The following is a 19,825-nucleotide window of genomic DNA, read 5'->3' on the forward strand; positions in this document are numbered from 1 at the left end:
TTTATGGCGAATATTTTTCCTGTACTTTGGAGGAATTATTATTAAACTACTACACTATGAGAATTTTTTTTTTTTATGGTGAAGTATCGGCACTGTCTTCTGATGAGTGGAAGCACCATCTAAGTAGAGAATATAACCAAGGGGAGATAAATTAAAGTGGTTTTAATCCCAAAAAATCAAAATCGAAATGACCAGTCTACCTCAAACAGCATAATAGGAGGAGTTATTTGTCCATAGTCTGGCCAAAAAAGGAGCAGCCAGTCATCTGAAATCCTCTCTGCTTTCCTACAGTGAAAAAACCCGACACATAAAAAAAAATTGTGTCGCCACACCCCCTCTCCTGTGACTGACAGACTAATTAGGAGTCAGCTGCAGCCTGAGGAGACTGAGAAAAGTTATCCCCATAAACACTGGGCAGCATTTGAGGCACCGGAGACTGCAGACTTTCATAGGCTGGTGGGAGCTCAGCAACTGTCGGGAATTACTCAGCAGGACCCTGTTGACCCTATGTGCTTATCTCTACTTAGGGAGGAGGGGGAATACATGCTTTCACAGAGCCAAAGTAGACTAGGGACCGATGACTTCCGCTGCTATGCTGTGTGAGGTAGACTGGTCATTTAAATTTGGACTTTTTGGGTTTACAACCACTTCAAATAAGCGCTGTATGCTGTTCTATTAGTAGGGATGCAGCAAAATTTCGGTGGTGAAACGTTTCGGCCCGAAAACACCCCTTTCGGCCGTTGGCTGAAATGAAAAAAAGCACAGCTACAGGTGTCGAAAAAACCCCGCCCCTCGCCACCGCCGCCGCTGCCACCGGCCACCGCTCAGTAGTTCTCAGCCTTACCTGAGAAACCATCGATGCCAGCGCTGGGCATAAAGATGAGCGAAGGAAAGATGGCCGGCACTCATCTCTATGCCCTTGGAGGACCGGAGCGATGTCACTTCCCGTTTCAGCCATTTTTTATTTTATTTTTTTTTTTATTTTAAAGCACTAGATCAATGCTTTTGTTTTGATCCAATGCTATACATGGCAGAGGAGAGATGTGGGGTCTTATTGACCCCATATCTCTCCATAAAGAGGACCTGTCACTATTTATTTCTATCACAAGGGATACATGCATTTCTTGTGATAAGAATAAAAGTGATTAAAACATGTTTTAAAAGGGACAGTGCAAAAAGAGAAAAAAATGGAATAAACATTTAAATAAATAATTAAAAAAAGTTTAAAGTGCCCCCATCCCCCCGTGCTCGCACGTAGTGGTGAACGCATACGTAGGCCATGCCCACATACGGTGTTCAAAACACACGTTAGGTATCGCCATGAACGTCAGAGCAAGAGCAATAATTCTCGCACTAGACCTCCTCTGTAACTTTACAATGCTAACCTGTAGAAAGTTTTACAGCGTCACCCATGGAGATTTTTAAGTACAGCAGTTTCATGCTATTCCACGAGCGTGCACAATTTTAAAGTGTGACATGCTGGGTATCTATTTACTCGCCGTAACATCCTCTTTCATATTTTACAAAAAAATTGGGGTATATATTTTGTTTTTTTGTTTTTTTAATGTGTATTTTTTTTTCCAAAAAATATATATTCATTTTTAAAAACTGCGCATTTTGGTTTCGGTTTTCGGCCAAGTGCATTTTGAATTTTCGTTTTCGGTAATTACTAGATAGCATATTCTTGAGATGAGTGCAAATTCTTACTATATGGTGGAGATTAACATTGAAGGTGTTTGGAATCGTGTGTGGTAAAAGCTAGAAGATACTGTTTCTTGGACTTTGTACACTTTGTGGGACTTTATGTTTGACCTCTTAAGTTATATTTGGTGGATGATTCATTTGAAAGACACTGAAGTATAGTTTTTTGGTGCATTTTTATTATTGTTATATAGCGCTGCAATCACGTTTAGAACTACCGCTGACTTGATATAATTTTATTATTTATTTGATATTGCCATTTTGTACCGAATGGTGTGCTAGCTGCTGGTTTAGGGATTGTAACGTTTAGCACAATTTTTTATATTAAAGTGACCTATAACATGTTCCCTTATGGAGCTCCAGCTATAATGACTCTGCACCACTGCAGTTCTAAGTATTGATATCATCTCTCAAATTCACTTTCAGATCATTTATCACAGACATACACACTCTTCTAACCTTTTATGTCAATTCTGTCCTTCCGTGTACCCCTTGATATTAGCAGTCCAGTCATGTGAGCTATCAAATCAGGCTTTCGATATTCTCATCAAGTCAAATTGTTCCTTGAATAACATAAGTTCTACTTCTTCTATTTTGGTTTCCAAGCTTTTTGAATTCGTGAACATACCTTTTAGTTTTATATTAACATTTAAAACTCTATTATTATTCAATTTTGAGCTATTACTTGATTCTAATACTTTTTGCATTGTACTTAGATGATGCAATGTCTCCGCTCCCCCCACTATTCCATTCCCCCTCTGTTTCCCATTCTTCTGTAGACACATGCTCTCCACACAGCATAAACTATTTGATCCCTCTCCCCCAGATCCTAGTTTAAAAGCTCCTCCAGTCTTCTACCACAACAGAGCAACACTCTGCTCATTTAGATACAGTCCGTTCTGACAGTAGAGCCAGCAACCAACCGGAAAGTCAATTCAGTTCTCCAGGAACCCAAAACCCTCACCCTTATACTAGTTTCTCAGACACTTGTTCAATTTCCTAAGCTTCCACTGCCTCTCTGTTGTGGCTTGTGGCACAGAAAATATTTTTGAAAATAGTACCTTGGAGGATCTTTTCCTTAGCTTGATACATAAGTCTCTGAAATGTTTTAAGGATGCTCCATCTTCCTCTAATTTTGTCAAGTATAGCAATGTATATCATGACAGCTGGGTCTTTCCAAGCCCCACCCAACAATCTGTCAATCCCATCCAAAACATGTTGAACCTGATCACTTGACAGACAATAAAGACTTGAAAAAGCAATGTAAATTAGAGGTGTTCTAAAGTCAAGACATTTTTATCTTAATGCATTTCCTGCATTAAGATACAAAAATGTGCCATTAGTTGAATCTCCACCCCCCCCCCCCAACTCCCTAAACATGTCCTTTCTCGATCCAGTGCTGTGCCTGCTGACTTGCTGTGGGGGTATTTGCAGAAGAGGAGAGAACTGGCAGGGGAACACAGAGAAGGAGGTAAGAGACTACTCTGTGCAATACCATTGCACAGCACAGGTAACTATAACTTTTTTATTTTAGAAAACAAATAGCCTTTATAACCACTTTAAATTATAGAAATACATTGGAAAATGCAGAAAAAAATGCAATGGACAGCTGCTGCACTCCAACACGAGCAAAGGAATTTTTTTTCTCTAGTGAAAGCAATGCAGTATAATAAAATGTACACAGTATCACCATATAGCAAATATATATGAAACAGAAAAGCATATACAAACCAGCTTGGTGTCTCTGGAGATCTCTGACAGTCTAGTGTAACATTAAGATTCTGAAGAAGTTGGATTGAGGGGTTATTTGTGGATAAGGAAGTTGAGTCTTCTTCTTCTGAAGATCTACAATCTGTATTCAGTCTTTTGTTTTCAAAAATCTTTGCTGTAATAAATATAAATACCTTTAAGTTAACTACTTGACCTCCACAGGATTTACCCCCCCCCCCAAACTTCCTGACCAGGTCACTGTTTTGCGATACGGTGCTGTATTACTTTAACTGACAATTGCGCGGTCATGCAACGCTGCATCCAAATTAAATTTATGTTATTTTTTCCCACAAATAGAGCATTCTCTCAGTGGTATTTGAACACTTCTGCGTTTTTTATTTTTTGTGCTAGAAAAAAAAAAAAGACTGACAATTTTGAAAAAAAAAACCAAAAAACATTTTTGACTTTTTGCTATAAACACATTCAGTAAAAAAATGTTTTAAAAATAAAATCAGATTTCGTCATAAATGTAGGCTAAAAATGTACTCTGCTACAAGTCTTTGCTAAAAAAAAATCCCAATACATGTAAATTAATTGGTTTATGTAAAAGTTATAATGTCTACAAATGGCGGTGTATATATACTGGAATTTTTTTTTATGCTAGTAATGGCGGTGATCAGCGACTTATAGAGGGACTGCGGCAGACATTGTGGGAACTGACTAACTGCCGCTGACATCCCAATGACACGAATACAGTGATTAGTGCTAATAAGAAGCACTGACACTGTACTAATGACACTGGGCAGGAAGGGGTTAACATCTGGGGCGACTGTGTGCTGTGTGTGTTTTATTAGGGAGTGTTTTGCTGTTCAGAGCAATACAAAGCAGCCTGTTCATGCTGACAAAGGAGAGATCTGTGTTGGTTACACACAGACCTCTTCCCTGTTCCTTGGCGATTGCCGGGTGCCAGGGGGGAATCTCTGGCCGGAACCCGGTGATCAACAGCTGTAGCCGCCAATGTCGGCGCAGGTAGGGTGGCACGCGCGCCCCCTACCCCGAGATGCAAAATCAAGTATATATACGTGATTTTGCACAGCCCTGCCGCCCTGTAGCAGTAGTTCTGCTACAGGGCGGTGGGGAAGCAGTTACAGCGCATCCAGAAATTATTCACTGCGCTTAACTTTTGCCACATTTTGTTATGTTACAGCCTCATTACAAAATGGATTAAATTCATTTTTTTCCTCAACATTCTACAAACAATACCTCATAAATGAAAATGTGAAAGAAGTTAATTTTGAAATCTTTGCAATTTATTAAAAAAAAAAAAGTAAGTATTCACAGCCTTTCCCACGACACTCAAAATTGAGCTCTGGTGCATCCTGTTCCCACTGATCATCCTTGAAATGTTTCCACAACTTTATTGTAGTCCACCTGTGGGACATTCAGTTGATTGGACATGATTAGGAAAGGCATAAACCTGTCTATATAAGGTCCCACAGTTAACAGTGCATGTCAGAGCACAAACTAAGCCATGAAATCCAAGGAATTGTCTGTAGACCTCCGAGACAGGATTGTATCAAGGCACAGAAAAATTTCTGCAGCATTGAAGGTCCCAATGAAGCACAGTGGCCTCCATCATATGTAAATGGAAGAAGTTTGGAACCACCGGGAATCTTCTTAGAGCGGGCAGCCTGGCCAAAATGAGCGATTGAGGGAGAAGGACCTTATCCAGGGAGCTAACCAAGCACCCGATGGTCACTCTGAAAGAGCTCCAGCATTTCTCTGTGGAGAGAGGAGAACCTTCCAGAAAAACAACCATCTCTGTAGCACTCCACCAATCACGCCTGTATGTAGAGTGGCCAGACGGAAGCCACTCCTCAGTAAAAGGCAAATGGCAGCCTGCCTGGAGTTTGCCAAAAGGCAACTGAGGGACTCTCAGACCATGAGAAACAAAACTTTCTGGTCTGATGAAACAAAAGATTAAACTCTTTGGCCTGAATGCCAAGCGTCACGTCTGGAGGAAACCAGGCACCGCTCACCACCTGGCCAATACCATCCCTACAGCGAAGCATGGTGGTGGCAGCATCATGCTGTGGGGATGTTTTTCAGCGGCAGGAACTGGTAGACTAGTCAGGATCGAAGGAAAGATGACTGCAGCAATGTACAGAGACATCCTTGATGAAAACCTGTTCCAGAGAGCTATGGACCTTAAACTGGTACGACGGTTCATCTTTCAACAGGACAACGACCCTAAGGACACAGCCCACATAACAAAGGAGTGGCTACGGACCAACTCTTTGATGTCCTGGATTGGCCCAGCCAGAGCCCAGTCTTGAACCCGATTGAACATCTCTGGAGAGATCTGAAAATGGCTGTACACCGAAGCTCCCCTTCCAACCTGATGGCGCTTGAGAGGTACTGCGAAGAAGAATGGGAGAAATTGCCCCAAAATAGGTGTGCCAAGCTTGTAGCATCATACGCAAAAAGTCTTGAGGCTGTAATTGCTGCTAAAGGTGCTTCAACAAAGTATTGAGCAAAGGCTGTGAATACTTATGTACATGTGTTTTTTTTTTTTAATTTTTCAATAAATTGCAAAGATTTCAAAACAAACTTCTTTCACATTGTCATTTTGGGGTATTGTTTGTATAATGTTGAGGAAAAAATTTATTTAATGCATTTTGGAATAAGGCTGTAACATGAAAAAAATGTGGCAAAAGTTAAGCGCTGTGAATACTTTCTGGATGCACTGAAAGTATTAGCATATCTAAAATAAATTGAATAAACACTATGGATAAAAGCGCACAGATGTGTCCCAAAGGAAAAAGTGAATAGTGTCAACTGTCATTAGTGGTAAAAACACATAGGTTTATGAAGAGTATTGACAGGAGCCAGGTGCTGTGTAGTTTTGTGGTCATATATAACACCTTATGTGGAGGTGTGCCTTTAATAAAAACATCACAGGATAATAGAGTAAACCACCAGCCTATGGCTTTAAGAAGCCAGGTTCCTAGATGGATGGCCTGTCCGCTCAAAGGGGAGCAGTGGAAGAAATGAATGCCTGTCAGTGCAGGGACCACGTGTACCCGATGTCCCGGGTGACATCACTGCGATGTGTAGGAGACAGAGGGGAGGAACCCACGCTGGAGCCGCAGCTTAGGAGCAGGAGGCCGGTTGTGGGACAACATGTTTCACGCGCATGCGCTATTTTAAGTCAGTGAACAGTCCGGCAAGCGGCCATTTTATAGAAGACCTGCAGGGCAAGGGGGCTGGCTTATCAACCAGTGGGAATGGTTTGGAGCAGATGGCTAGCCCCACACTTAACACAGAATCATAATGTAATTAAAAACGTGCATATACCCACAAAAAAAAGCATGAATGCTTGATTGGAACAAAGTGGCATGTGCAAGATAAAAAACAAAAAAACAAACACTCTACAATCAAGAGGAGGGGGGGAGGAGTAAGAAATTACTAAAAAGAAATGAATACTTCCTAATACTTCAATAGCTGAGGGAGTAAAAATAAAAAGACTTCAAAACCATTACTTTCAGCAACACAATACTGGGATAATAGGAAAAAAACCTTAATGATACGATTAATATCCCAGAAATAAAAGAATTATCATTATAATTATGCAAGTAATTGTAATAAATATAATAAAAAATTAATGATTAAGGAAGTTATTTTATCTGGATACCATTCAACACTAATTTATATAGACCAAGTGGAAAAAAGTTGAATTAAATGTATAAAATATTAAATAATAGTAATAAATTGGCATGTAAAGCAACCTTTCTTTTTACATTTGTAAATACCAACTCTACTATCAAAATAGGAGCACATGCTCCTCAAGTTACCTTCAGAAAAGCCCATACTCTCAAGAACATTTTAGCCCCCAGCAAACTCTCCACATCTTCTCAGAACAAACATGATATTTGCGCCTATTTTGATAGTAGAGTTGGTATTTACAAATATAACAAGAAAGGTTGCTTTACATGCCAATTTATTACTCATGGCAAATCAAATATCATTGATTCTGAAGGTACCACTTATGATATTCGTCATTTTATCACTTGTGCCACAGACCATGTGGTTTACGTACTAACATGTCCATGTAAATTGCTATATGTGGGCCGCACAATACGTCCTCTACGTAAACGTATTGGAGAACATAGAAGGCTCATAAAAGATGGATGTGAAAAAAACAGTGTTCCAAGGCATTTCCTATACCATCATAACAAGAATTTTAGCGTCTTAGAAGTACCTAAGGGAACCCTTACCGATAACGAGAGGTTAGCCCTCCTATGTAAAAGGGAAACCTTTTGGATTTACAAATTTGGTTCTATGGTACCGAATGGCCTTAATGAAGACTTAGAAGTACATAGCATCATCTAAGAGGTAACACAGAGGATACAGAGATCGTCTACAGTATATAACCCCCCCTCCAGTATTTATAAGATATATTGAGATTGTATTGTATATATACAGTTATATATATATACATACACAGTATATATATATATATATATATATATATATATATATATATATATATATATATACACACACACACACACAGTATATATATATATATATTATGGCCCCCATCTAAAATCACTATCATTATTACATGATCATCATTATAATTTTTTAATATTTTATACATTTAATTCAACTTTTTCCATTTGGCCCATATACAGTAAATTAGAGTTGAATGGTATCTGGATAAAATAACTTCCTTAATTATTATATTTATTACAATTTTTATTATATTTATTACAATTACCCCCCTCTTGATCGTAGAGTGTTTGTTTTATCTTGTGGCTATATTCATGTTTTTAATTACATAATGATCCTGTGTTTTTAATTACATTCCGATCCTGTGTTATAATGTGTGGGACGAGCCATCTGCTCCAAACCATTCCTCCTGGTTGATAAGCCGCCCCCCTTGCCGTGCAGGTCTTCTATAAAATGGCCGCTTGCCGGACTGTTCACTGACTTGAAAAAGCGCATGCATGCAAAACATGTTGTCCTGGCAACCGGCCTCCTCCTCCTAAGCTGCGGCTCCAGTGTGGGTTCCTCGCTTCCGTCTCCTTCACATCGCGGTGACGTCACCCGGGATGACGAGTACACGTGGTCCCTGCACTGACAGGCGTTCATCTCTTCCACTGCTCCCCTTTGGGCCATCCATATAGGAACCTGGCTTCTCAAAGCCACAGGCTGGTGTTTTATTTTATTATCCTGTGATGTTGTTATTAAAAGGCACACCTCCACATAAGGTGTTTTATATGACCACAAAACTACACAGCACCTGGCTCCTGTCAATACATATCTAAAATAGTAGACCAGCAAAGTAGGTGCCATCAAGTGGCAGCATCTTGTGGGCATTTGGGAAACCCCAACAAGCACATTTCCTGAAATGCTCAACTTTTCTCCAACTTGAAGCATTAGCCCAGTCTTGCAAACATCCCATTATTATTATTATACAAGATTTATATAGCGCCAACAGTTTCTGCAGTGCTTTACAACATGAGGACACAGTACAGTTACAACACAGGATCCCACAATTAATACATGAGCTTCGGCACCTCATGTATCAGTATGAGCAAGCAGGGGAATAGCCAGAAATTACAAAAATGGGTGTAAGTAGAAACACCTACAAAAAATAAGAAAAAGCCCATAGCAACCATATTGTTACATAATTACATTTTCCCTACCATTAAACCTGTTTTAACTTTTCAATATTTTTTTTAGAGAATATATTAGACTTATTCAATAAAACAATAGCTACAGTACACTGCTTTGCTGGCCTGCTCTTATAGTAATAGATTTGGCAAAGCCAAGGGTATACATCAACAAATACCAAGCTAAGACAAATCTTCGTTGTCGGTGATTAACTTGCTACTATACTTTGATGAATCTTTTTATGTGCTATATACTGTATGTTGCACTTTACAATAGGCATACAGTTACTTTCAGATTTTGAATTGAGAAAAGATCTTGCATTCTGTTCTCAATAAATATTATAGTTTCTCTTTGTTACATAATTCAATTACCACTGACAGACATTACTACATCCATTCTAATAAAGGCAAATTCACTGTACGTTCATATCCTCTGATAAAATATTCTTTTTGGCTTTTAGGGTATGTAAATCTAGGATGGGAGACTTTAGGGGTCACATTTCAATTCAGCAAGTGGTAGTGTAGTGACTTACATTATGAAACATACCTTAAATATTCACATTACAACTGGAAACTTAGTTTTTATTTTCTTGAATAGAGCAGGAGGGGTTGCGGCCTCTGCTGTATTTTCTTGCTGTCCACGACTTACACTATATTGCCAAAAGTATTGGGAAACCCCTCCAAATCATTGGATTCAGGTGTTCCAATCACCTCCATGGCCACAGGTGTGGCACCTAGGCAAGCAGACTGCTTCTACAAACATTTGTCAAAGAATGGGTCGCTCTCAGGAGCTCAGTGAATTCAAGTGTGGTACCGTCATAGGTTGCCACCTGTGCAATAATCCATTTGTGAAATTTCCTTGCTACAAAATATTCCACGGTCAACTGTTAGTGGTATTAAAACAAAGTAAAAGCAACTGGGAACAGCAGTAACTCAGCCACAAAGTGGTAGGCCACATAAAATGATAGAACGGGGTCAGTGCATGATGAACGGCACAGTGCGCCAACTGTCTGCAGAGTCAATAGCTAAAGACCTCCAAACTTTGTGTGGCCTTCAGATTAGAGAACTTCATGGAATGGGTTTTCATGGCCGAGCAGCTGCATCCAAGCCTTACATAACCAAGTGCAATGCAAAGCGTTGAATGCAGTGATGTAAAGCACGCCACCACTGGACTCTGGAGCAGTGGAGACGTGTTCTCTGGAGTGACGAATCACGCTTCTCTGTCTGGCAATCTGATGGACTTGTCTGGGTTTGGCCGTTGCCAGAACAGTACTTGCCTGACTGCATTGTGCCAAGTGTAAAGTTTGGTAGAGGGGGGATTATGGTGTGGGGTGTTTTTCGGGGGTTGGGCTTGGCCCCATAGTTTCAGTGAAGGTAACTCTTAAGGAGTCATCATACCAAGGCATTTTTGACAAATTCATGCTACCAACTTTGTGGGAACAGTTTGGTGATGGCCCCTTCCTGTTCCAACATGAAAGTGTACCAGTGCACAAAGCAAGCTCCATAAAGACATGGATAAGCGCGTTTGGGGTGGAGTCCTGACTTCAACCCGATAGAACACAAGGCTTTCTCGTCCGACATCAGTGCCTGACCTCACAAATACGCTTCTGGAAGAATGGCCAAACATTCCCATAGGCACACTCCTAAACCTTGTAGACACCCTTCCCAGAAGAGTTGAAGCTGTTTTAGCTTTAAAGGGTGGGCCAACTCCATATTGAACCCTACGGACTAAGACTGGGATGCCATGAAAGTTCATGTGCGTGTACTTCTTGGACGGCCAACATACAACACCACTGAAATAAAATTGCTAGAGGGTTTAACCCTTTCCCACACTAGCTGATTTGTTTTTGAGGTTGCATCCTTTGGGAATGTTATCTTATTCTTTCAGTGCTACTGTTGGGACACCTCATTTACATATGCTTGTTCTAGGTCAGTGGCTCACTAGTGAAGAAAGAAATCAGCACAACTTCAATATCGATATCCTAGAAGTTCAATTTGAAAACCAATCTAGAAAATTTGATACATTAGAATAGAATTGTGAATTATTATGAATTGTGAATAGAATTGTGAGCATTTTGAAATAACTACTATTAATATTTGGCCTCCTCCCCTACTTTTTTCAAATTTTTCTTAGATGGGGAGAATTAAAATTACTCATTGCAGTATTTCTAACCTTTAATTTGGATTTTGACAACAGAAGCGTTTCTCTTTTTTGTCAATTAATTGCTATGCAAGGTTGACCGCATCAATTTCCTTCTGCAGGCTATACACAAATCGAATTCCGAAAACAGTCTCTTTTGAAAATTGTAACTAAGAATTTTTGTTTGAATTTCACACCATTAGTGGGCCACAGAATGCAGCCATCGAATTTGAGTAAATGGGCATATTGGAAATTTTTTGAAAAACAAACAAATTTCTAATTAATGATGAGAAAATCGTGCGAGAAATATAATCGAAAAAGAAATGAGCATAAGTCTTGACCTGGAAAGAAAAGAAGATTCCCAGACAACAAAAAAATATTTTCTTTAGCAATATGAGGTGAAGTTGAATGATTGGTTTGTCAAATTTCTAAATCAATGTTGGCACCATTAGATTACAAAATGCATGAAACTTTCTGAAGAATATTCGTTCAGAATTTGACCCATGTATGGCCTGCATAATGGTCTGCTTAAGACTGTAGTGCCTCAATTGGCTTATACTAAAGCTAGTCAAATATGTTTAGATTTTTTTGGTAGGACTGATTGAGAGAAATCACTTGATTCCCACATCCAGGCTAAACAACTTGGATGGAGAATTTTCCCCTGCGAGCTCTTATATTCAGAGAGCATCCAAGGCTGTTTGTATATCTTAACAGTGACTGCATTTGGTAGGGTGCGGTCACTATCTGGCCAACAAAGCTTGACTGACAAATAAAGGTAACAAGGTGTGACCAAAAGCGCCACCCATGGCTTGAATTTTGGCTGATTCAATTTATGCTGGTGACAGCAACGTGAAGGTTAAGGCAGGGCTTGAAAAATGTGCTTTGAATCAAGAAGCCAGCTAAAAATGTTAGGAGCCAGTTGGGGTGGCAGCGTGACAGGTGGAAGGCAGCGGGACAGGAGGGGGAAGAGTCTCCAGAGGAAGACAATGTCACAGGTGGGGGGACAGTGGGACAGGTGAGGGCAGAGCCACAAGAGGAGGGCAGCGAGACATGTGGGGTGCAGCAGGACAGGTGGGGGCAGCGGGACAGGTGGACGGTAGTGTCACACACACCTTGGGAAGCACCAGTCCTCCCAGCTCTCACCTGTCCAGCAGCGGCTCCTCCAGATGGTGTCAGTGGAGAGGATCTAGTGCTAGGGGGGGTAGTTGGCCATGTGTTCACCTGGTTGTTGTGGTAGATGGGGGGACTCGGTGACGTGCTGTAGGTGGGGTTGCCTGCTGTCACACAGGTGGCGAGACTTGGTGGCCAGTGGCCCCAGTGACTCCAGTCTACATGTGCTGTTCCTCTGGGGGGAGCCACATGTGTTTGTTGGCCATTGCTGTTGCATTGAAAGCAGCCTTGACAGGCTCTGGCATGCAGGTCTGTAGCCGGTCACCTTTTGAGCATGCATCAGTGGTGTGGATAGGGTGGTCGGTGCGGGGGGCTGCGTCCTCCGCTCCATGGGCTCTACGGGGAGGAATGGCTGTGTGGTGGGGGGGGCAGACCTGCAGTGTCCTCCGGGGGGGCTGAATTTCATAGGGCTGTGCGGGGAGTTCTTTGCCTGGAAGAGGTGTGCACTGGGGAGCTCCACCAGGACTCTGTGCAAGGGGAGGAATGGGGTGGGGGGGACTCTGGGGGTTCCGGGATACTGGGCTTGGCTCCACTCTGTGGGGCAGGAGAGAGGAGTCAGCCAAAAATTGAGGGGCGGGGGAGCGTGGGGGCAGTGTGGGCTGGCAGGGGCCCAGGCTTTATCGAGCCCTGGGTTAAGGGCTTCAAGAAAGCAGATTGAAGCTTTCTAAATGCATTGTAAATGCTTTCTGAATTCTAAACAAGAATGAAACAAGGCCCAAATAGCTCTGATGAGAGTCTATTCAATACTTCCAGGTATGGGTGAGCATGTGACAAAATAAACATTGTACATACCTTCCACTTGAGCAATTTCAGAGTCAGTCAACAGATTTCCCTGAGATGTAGCTCTAAACAAGCGTGCACGTGTTATACTGGGCTTCTGTACTGGGCTATGTGAAGGTGGTTGAGGAACTGTTTGTACAATATCACCATCCGTGCCTGAAGATAGAGGAAGCTTTGGTTTCTGGGAAATCAAATAAATAAAATTTTAGTAAATCCTTTATCATGCATAGACAAAATGTACCATTTTACTGTATATAAACTCAGGTAAACAAGATTACCAGCTCACGTGAAAATTTCAATCCAGTAATCAAAAAGGTCTGTCTAATTAACTAGGCTTTTTGCAAGTATTTTTTTCTGTAATTGAAACATTCATTAAGATTTGACCTCAAAGGATAAATTCACCTTTTAAATAAAAATAATGAATGCACATTTTTTTGCAGGTAAAAACATGTGCATTTATTATTTTTGTCTACAGGAGCCTGGAAAGCAGTAGATCGCTGATGCCATGCAGGTCTGCAGACCTGTCAGAATATCTGCTTCCTGTACAGGATGTACGAGCAAGCAGATATTCAGACAGGAAGCTTCAATCAATTACCGCGGTGCTCCACAGTGCTGTGGTAGTTCATTGAAAACTACATGACCACAGCTGCTAAGCCTGTCGGGACTTGCAGTTCATTCAGTCAGGGAAGTTATGTAGAAGGTGTATAGAAGCAGGAGGATGCAAATATAAGCCAACCAATAGTGTTTCTAGGCATTCTATTTGTGCATGCAGAACTATATCCCCTCCATAACTAAACCTAGCAGTTTGAAGGGTAGGAATTCCGTACTAAAATACCTAAACCCCATGCAAAATTGGAGTAGGTTGAGTGGCAATGATAGCCAACCCAGGATTTCTTGAGACTCAAAGTCTTACTTCCAAGGAGATGCGTTTCCTGGAGTATACAAATATGAGGAAAGTGGGCCTTAAAAAAGTGAAGAACCAAGGATCGTTTAATAGCAGAAATAAAACCACTCGTATTCCACTATAATGAGACCTAATCAGTAAGATAAATATATTTAACCATGAGGAGCAACTAATATCCATTGGAGGAGAAAATCAGACCTGGATTGACTATAGACCAGCAAAGTATTGTAGTAGGTGTACCCAGCACATTGAACCATAACGACATATACTCACACCAGGCTGTACCACGAAAGAAAGAAAAATGAACCATATCAGTAAAAACCAGTCACCAATAAAACAAAAATTCCCCCCGCCCACCCCCTTGAAACTGAGGAAGGCCTCCATACCAAACTCAACTGGCTCTCAAGCCACAGACAGGGGTCCGTGTGCAAAACAGGCGGGCACTTCAATAGTAGAGTAAAAAAAAAACTGAAGGAGTCCCTATATTCATTTCGGAGCATGTGGAGCAGGTCACCCGGTAAACAAGGGGTACATTACTTGAATGGTTGCAGTTAAACATTAACTATAATTCACAGAACGTACAACAAAATGAAAGAGCCTTGGAGGTATAAAAATAGTCTTAAAACAGAGGTGATGTCACCAAAGAGAAAAACTAGTAGTTCAGCCCAGAGGAGATAGCGTACCTCAGGGTGACATAGCGATCCAATGAGAGCCACAAAACACAGGATAAAAGGGAGAAAAAAATTATAATCAGCTGTTTAACGTCCAAGCAATAGGTAGAAGAACAAATGTTCAAAGAATCACTACATCAAAGGCCTCACAAGGTTCCAAAGGCAAAAAGAAAAGATACAAAAAGGACATGAAGGTGTTAGGTTACTTGCGGACTGTCTCAAGCCAGGAGACAGCATCCTCTGGAGGTGAAGAAATGGACTCGATCGCCATCTTGAACTGGCAGCTTGGGAAACAGCATACTGTATGTGAGGCCTTTGGTGCGAAGCTTGGCTCGAACATGGTCAAAGGATTTCCGCTGGTGTTGTGTTTCCACAGAGTAGTCTGGAAACAGAGGGAGCTTGGCGTTTTCATACTTGAGGTCTCTTTGGTCGCGCCCCTCATGAAGCACCAGGTCCCGATCCTTGAAATGAAGAGGTTTTAAGAGAAAGATGGGAGGGGGCGCTCCTGGAGGGCCATGATTAGGAGGCATACTATTGGTTCTCTCCATAGAGAAATTGGGAGAAAATGTGGCCTGAAGGTATTAGTGATTTCAGAAGGGCTGCAGTGAAGGTTGCGGGATCAGACCCCTCCGTGCCCTCCAGGAGCCCAATGATGCATAAGTTCTTGTGGCGGTTTCGGTTTTCTGCATCCTCAGCCCTCGTCTCCAGATGCTTGACCTTAAATTTCAAGGTGTTGAGGTCAGCATTGTGATCCTGTTGCACATCTTCCACCAATGACACTCTGTACTTGACCTCAGTGATGTGTTCATGAAAACAATCAAGGTCTCTGCAGATGAGGACGATGTCCCCCTGTACACAGTCTATTTTAGAGGTTAGAGCAGTCTGGCACCCATTGATGGCTTGTAGCAAGGAGTCAAAGCGGGCTGAATCAGAGAAGGCAGGATCTGAGCACTCAGTCTGAGTCTCTATATCACAGCCGGTAGTGGTAGTAGGTCTATTCAAGGCCTTGACATGCATCGGAACGGACATGTGGCAAGGCAGGCCGGCACTTCTTCCCCTGGTCATCGCCCACAAGAACAGCAGCGAGTCAATTTGGCAAGAAATTAAGCAGCCTGCACCGATATATAATTCAGGATTGCAGCCGGATTGCAAATATTTTTAAGTATTATTTTATATCAAGCACTAATATTTCCAAAACTCTGGCAGTCTCAAAAATATGGATAACAGGTACTGTATATAGCTATACAATTAAAGTCTATGTAAACTCTAACAATTAACTTCTCTTATTTGTCTGCTAATATACCACTGAAAGCGATTTGTTTTGTTTACAGTGGGGAAAATAATTATTTGATCCCTGCAGATTTTGTAAGTTTGCCCACTGAAATGAAGGGTCATAGTATATTTTAAATTATAGAAACAGAATATCAATCAAATATCCAGAAAAAACACATGATGCAAATGTTATAAACCGAGTTGCCGTTCAGCGAGTAAAATAAGTATTTGATCCCCTACTAACCAACAATAATTATGGCTCCCACAGACTGGCAATGTGCTCATTTGGTACACAGATTAGTCCTGTCAATTTCAGAAGGTGCTCCTAACGATAACTTGTTATGTGTATAAAAGACACCTGTCCACAGAATCTCTTTCTTGGGCACCACCATGGGCAAGACCAAAGAGCCATCAAAGGATATCAGGGACAAGATTGTAGACCTGCACAAGGCTGGAATGGGCTACAAGACCATCAGCAAGAAGCTTGGTGAGAAGGAGACAACTGTTGGAGCGATTATTCGCAAATGGAATAAATACGCAATAACAATCGCCCTTGGTCCTTGCAAAATTTCACCTCATGGAGTAAGGATGATCATGAATAAAGTAAGGGATTAGCCCAGAACTACATGGGAGGAGCTTGTAAATGACCAAAAGGCAGTTAGGAACACAATAATCAAACGAACCATTGGTAATGCAATACACCGCCATGGACTGAAATCCTGCAGTGCCCACAAGGTCCCCCTCCTCAAGAAGGCACATGTACAGGCCCCTCTGAAGTTTGCCAATGAACATCTAAATGATTCAGAGAAGGATTAGGAGAAAGTGCTGTGGTCAGATGAGACCAAAATTCCAAAATTGAGCTCTTTGGCATCAACTCAACTAGCCATGTTTGGAGGAAGAAAAATGCTGACTATGACCCTACACCATTTCTACAGTCAAGCACAGAGGTCCAAACATTATGCTTTGGGGCTCTCTCTGTGTGGCACTTGTGCAGGCTCACTCCTTAGTCCCGCTGCCGCGTCCATTGACACAGACAGCTGGACTCGGCCCCACCCCACTCCCTCATCACTGGAGTTGACTCACAGGAGCAGGAGCCAATGGCTCCCGCTGCTATCGATCTGCCTGGGGAGGAGGGACAAAGTCTGGAAAACTGCAGCTCTCATGCACTGAGCTGGATCATAATGGGGCTCAGAAAAGTATAAGGGGTGGGGGAGGGGGAGTATGTGACACAGAAGGTTTTTTACCTGAGGTAAAAAACCTTGAGATTTAGCTTAAAATCTAAAAGGGAGCGTCGATTAATATGTAGCACTACTCCTTTAGGAGTCGCTGAGTTTTGGGTCCCCCTATGGTCCTACACAGCCAAGCAACACGCATTTTCTTAAGACCTTGCACACTGGAGATTCTAAACAGTCCTTGAGTTTATTTTTTTGGTTTTATTAAGGGGTATTGAACTTGGATAGGGTTGAGGGGTCTATGGGATGCCCAAAAAACCATGAACATGAGGAAAAACTACTTAGCAACTACGGACAAGTCCAAAGACAAAAAGGTTTCTTCTTGGATGGTACTCCAGCCCTCCTGGAGTACCACCTCAGACCCCAGATGAATTATCCTCTTCACCCAGCTGCTTGAGGGAATCCCTGAGCAAGAGGACTTTAGCAGAGCAGTTCCAGATGAGGAGCTAGTTGGGTTGGCCACCTGACTACCCTCTCCCCTTATCTGGCCCAGGGGGTGTGGGATTACTCCCTCAGTCCTCTACTGCAAGCTTGTGGGTTGGTGGCTGCCTTCAGGCCTTACACTGTGCTGGCTCCTTCCCTGCTTCCCAGGGTGTCCTCTCTCAGGGGAAGGTTGAGGCTCAGAGATCCTCCCTTTCAGCTCCTGCCTGCAGGTGGGCTCATCTCTGGGGCTCCCTCCCAGGCTTCACGCTCCAGCCTTAACTTCATCTTCCACCCAACACTACTACCCTGCTGGTCAGGCTCTCCCATATTTAAGGGGTGTCGTGGCCCCATGCCAAGCCTCCTGCTTGGGGATTGGCCAAGATCCCCTAAGTATGCAGATCAGCCCCTCTTCACCCTACCCACTGCCTTCTCAAACTTCTCAAGTTTCTAGAGCAGGGGGAGGTATCAGGGAACTGATCTGCAGAGCCCTCAGCCTTGACCTAAAAATGACCTGGCTGCCTCTAACTAAAAACCTGTCTAGCTAACCCTAGCTAACTAGAGAGGCTCTACAAATACAAAAAGGTAATAACTGTGGGGGATGAGCTGATGGAGAAAATAAAGTACAGATATTAGGTGGGGACAAGAAAGGCTTGTCTAAAGAGATGGGTTTTTAGGGATCATCTAAATGTAGACAGAATAAGAGACAGTCGGACAGATTGGGGTAGGGAATTCTATAGGATGGGACAGACTCAAGAAAAGTCCTGGAGGCGAGCATGGGAGGAAGTGACAAGGGAGCTAGAGGTCTTGGAAGGAACAAAGAGAATGATTTGGTCCGTATATGGATTTAAATAAAAAATATTAAAGTGACTTTAGGATCAGAAAAAAATACTTTTCTCTAAAAAGACAAAACAGACACCAACATAGGTAGAGGAAAATAGAATTTGTGCGATGAGGACATTTAAACTTCTTAGAACTGGTGGATAGTACATGTACTTTCATTTCCACTATGGACAAATCCTACAACATACTTTTTACTGAAAGCACAGATATTCACTGTGGATATCAAGGGTGAAGATTCTCAAATATACGGTAATTGACTAGTCACCCAGATTCTATAAATTTCTTGTAACTGTAAACAGAAACAATTAAGTACTGACATGATACTTTTTTTATTTGCACTAACACTCACAGAGGGAGCCATAAAAATGTTGGATAATGCTTGAGGAATCCCGTGTCCAAATTCAGGCCCTTATCTCTTGTGTCAAATAGAATTATCATTCTTAGTTCAAAAGTTTTTCTTTCCTGAATGGAAATTTCCTTTAAGAACTAAAACATTGAGGTCTTCCATAATGTGGTCTAGTTGTGCGAAATGGTGTCCCACAGGTGTGCAAAAGTCATCTTCTTTATGTTCCTTGATGGTATGTCTGTGCAAATTCATCCTTGTTTGCAACTTCTGTCCTGTTTCGCCAACACAAGATCCTTTGCTACACTTTCTGCACTGGATAAGGTACACAACATTACTGGAGATGCAGCTGTATGATCCGGAGACATTGAAGATCCCTTTTGAGTGTCTGACACTTTCTGATGGATTGATTTGGTTGCACAGTTTGCAGTGTTTTTTATTGCAGGGTTTGCGTCCATTATTTGTGACCTCATAATCAGAAGGAAGTTTCCTACTGATTAGTTTATTTCTGAGGTTGGGCGGTTGTCTGAAAGCTACTATTGGGGGTTGCTGGAATATTTCTTTAGTTCCATACTCTGTTATGATGGGTTGTAAATCTTTGATTATTTTTCTTATTCCTTCTAATGCTGGGTTGTATGTGGTTACTAGAGGTACACGGTTGTTTGTTTTTTTCTCTTTGTACTGAATTAGATTTTCTCTTCGGGTTCTCAAGGCTGTGTTTATGCTGGTGTTGATAGTTTTGTCCTTGTAACCTTTCTTATGGAAGGATTATGGAAGGACATATTCGGTGGTATCTAATGGCCTGACTGTGTATGATGGCATGCTTCGTGTGTTGGGGGTGAAGGTAGAACAGTGGAGGTAGTTGCATATGTCAGTGGGTTTCCTGTAAATTGAGGTGTGAAGCGTATCATCCCTGATGTATACTGTGGTGTCTAGGAAGTTGACGTGTGTGCTTGAG

The 19,825-nt window shown here is 41.8% G+C and overlaps 1 protein-coding gene across 3 annotated transcripts in view; it reads right to left on the reverse strand.

The window, feature by feature from the left end:
• ARMC2 (armadillo repeat containing 2) overlaps positions 1 to 19,825 on the reverse strand; it is a 267,447-nt gene that overhangs the window by 114,618 nt on the left and 133,004 nt on the right. For all 3 annotated transcript variants that reach the window (XM_089664810.1, XM_089664796.1, XM_089664802.1), the window contains 2 exons: positions 13,195 to 13,363; positions 3,433 to 3,586 (listed from right to left, as the gene is read on the reverse strand). In XM_089664810.1, the coding sequence (XP_089520936.1) occupies positions 3,433 to 3,586; positions 13,195 to 13,363 (323 nt within the window). The remainder of the gene's footprint in view (positions 1 to 3,432; positions 3,587 to 13,194; positions 13,364 to 19,825) is intronic.

The sequence above is a fragment of the Staurois parvus genome, unplaced genomic scaffold (assembly GCF_062004578.1).
Source record: "Staurois parvus isolate SC_StPar_1 unplaced genomic scaffold, SC_StPar_1.0 ptg000048l, whole genome shotgun sequence".
NCBI lineage: Eukaryota > Metazoa > Chordata > Amphibia > Anura > Ranidae > Staurois > Staurois parvus.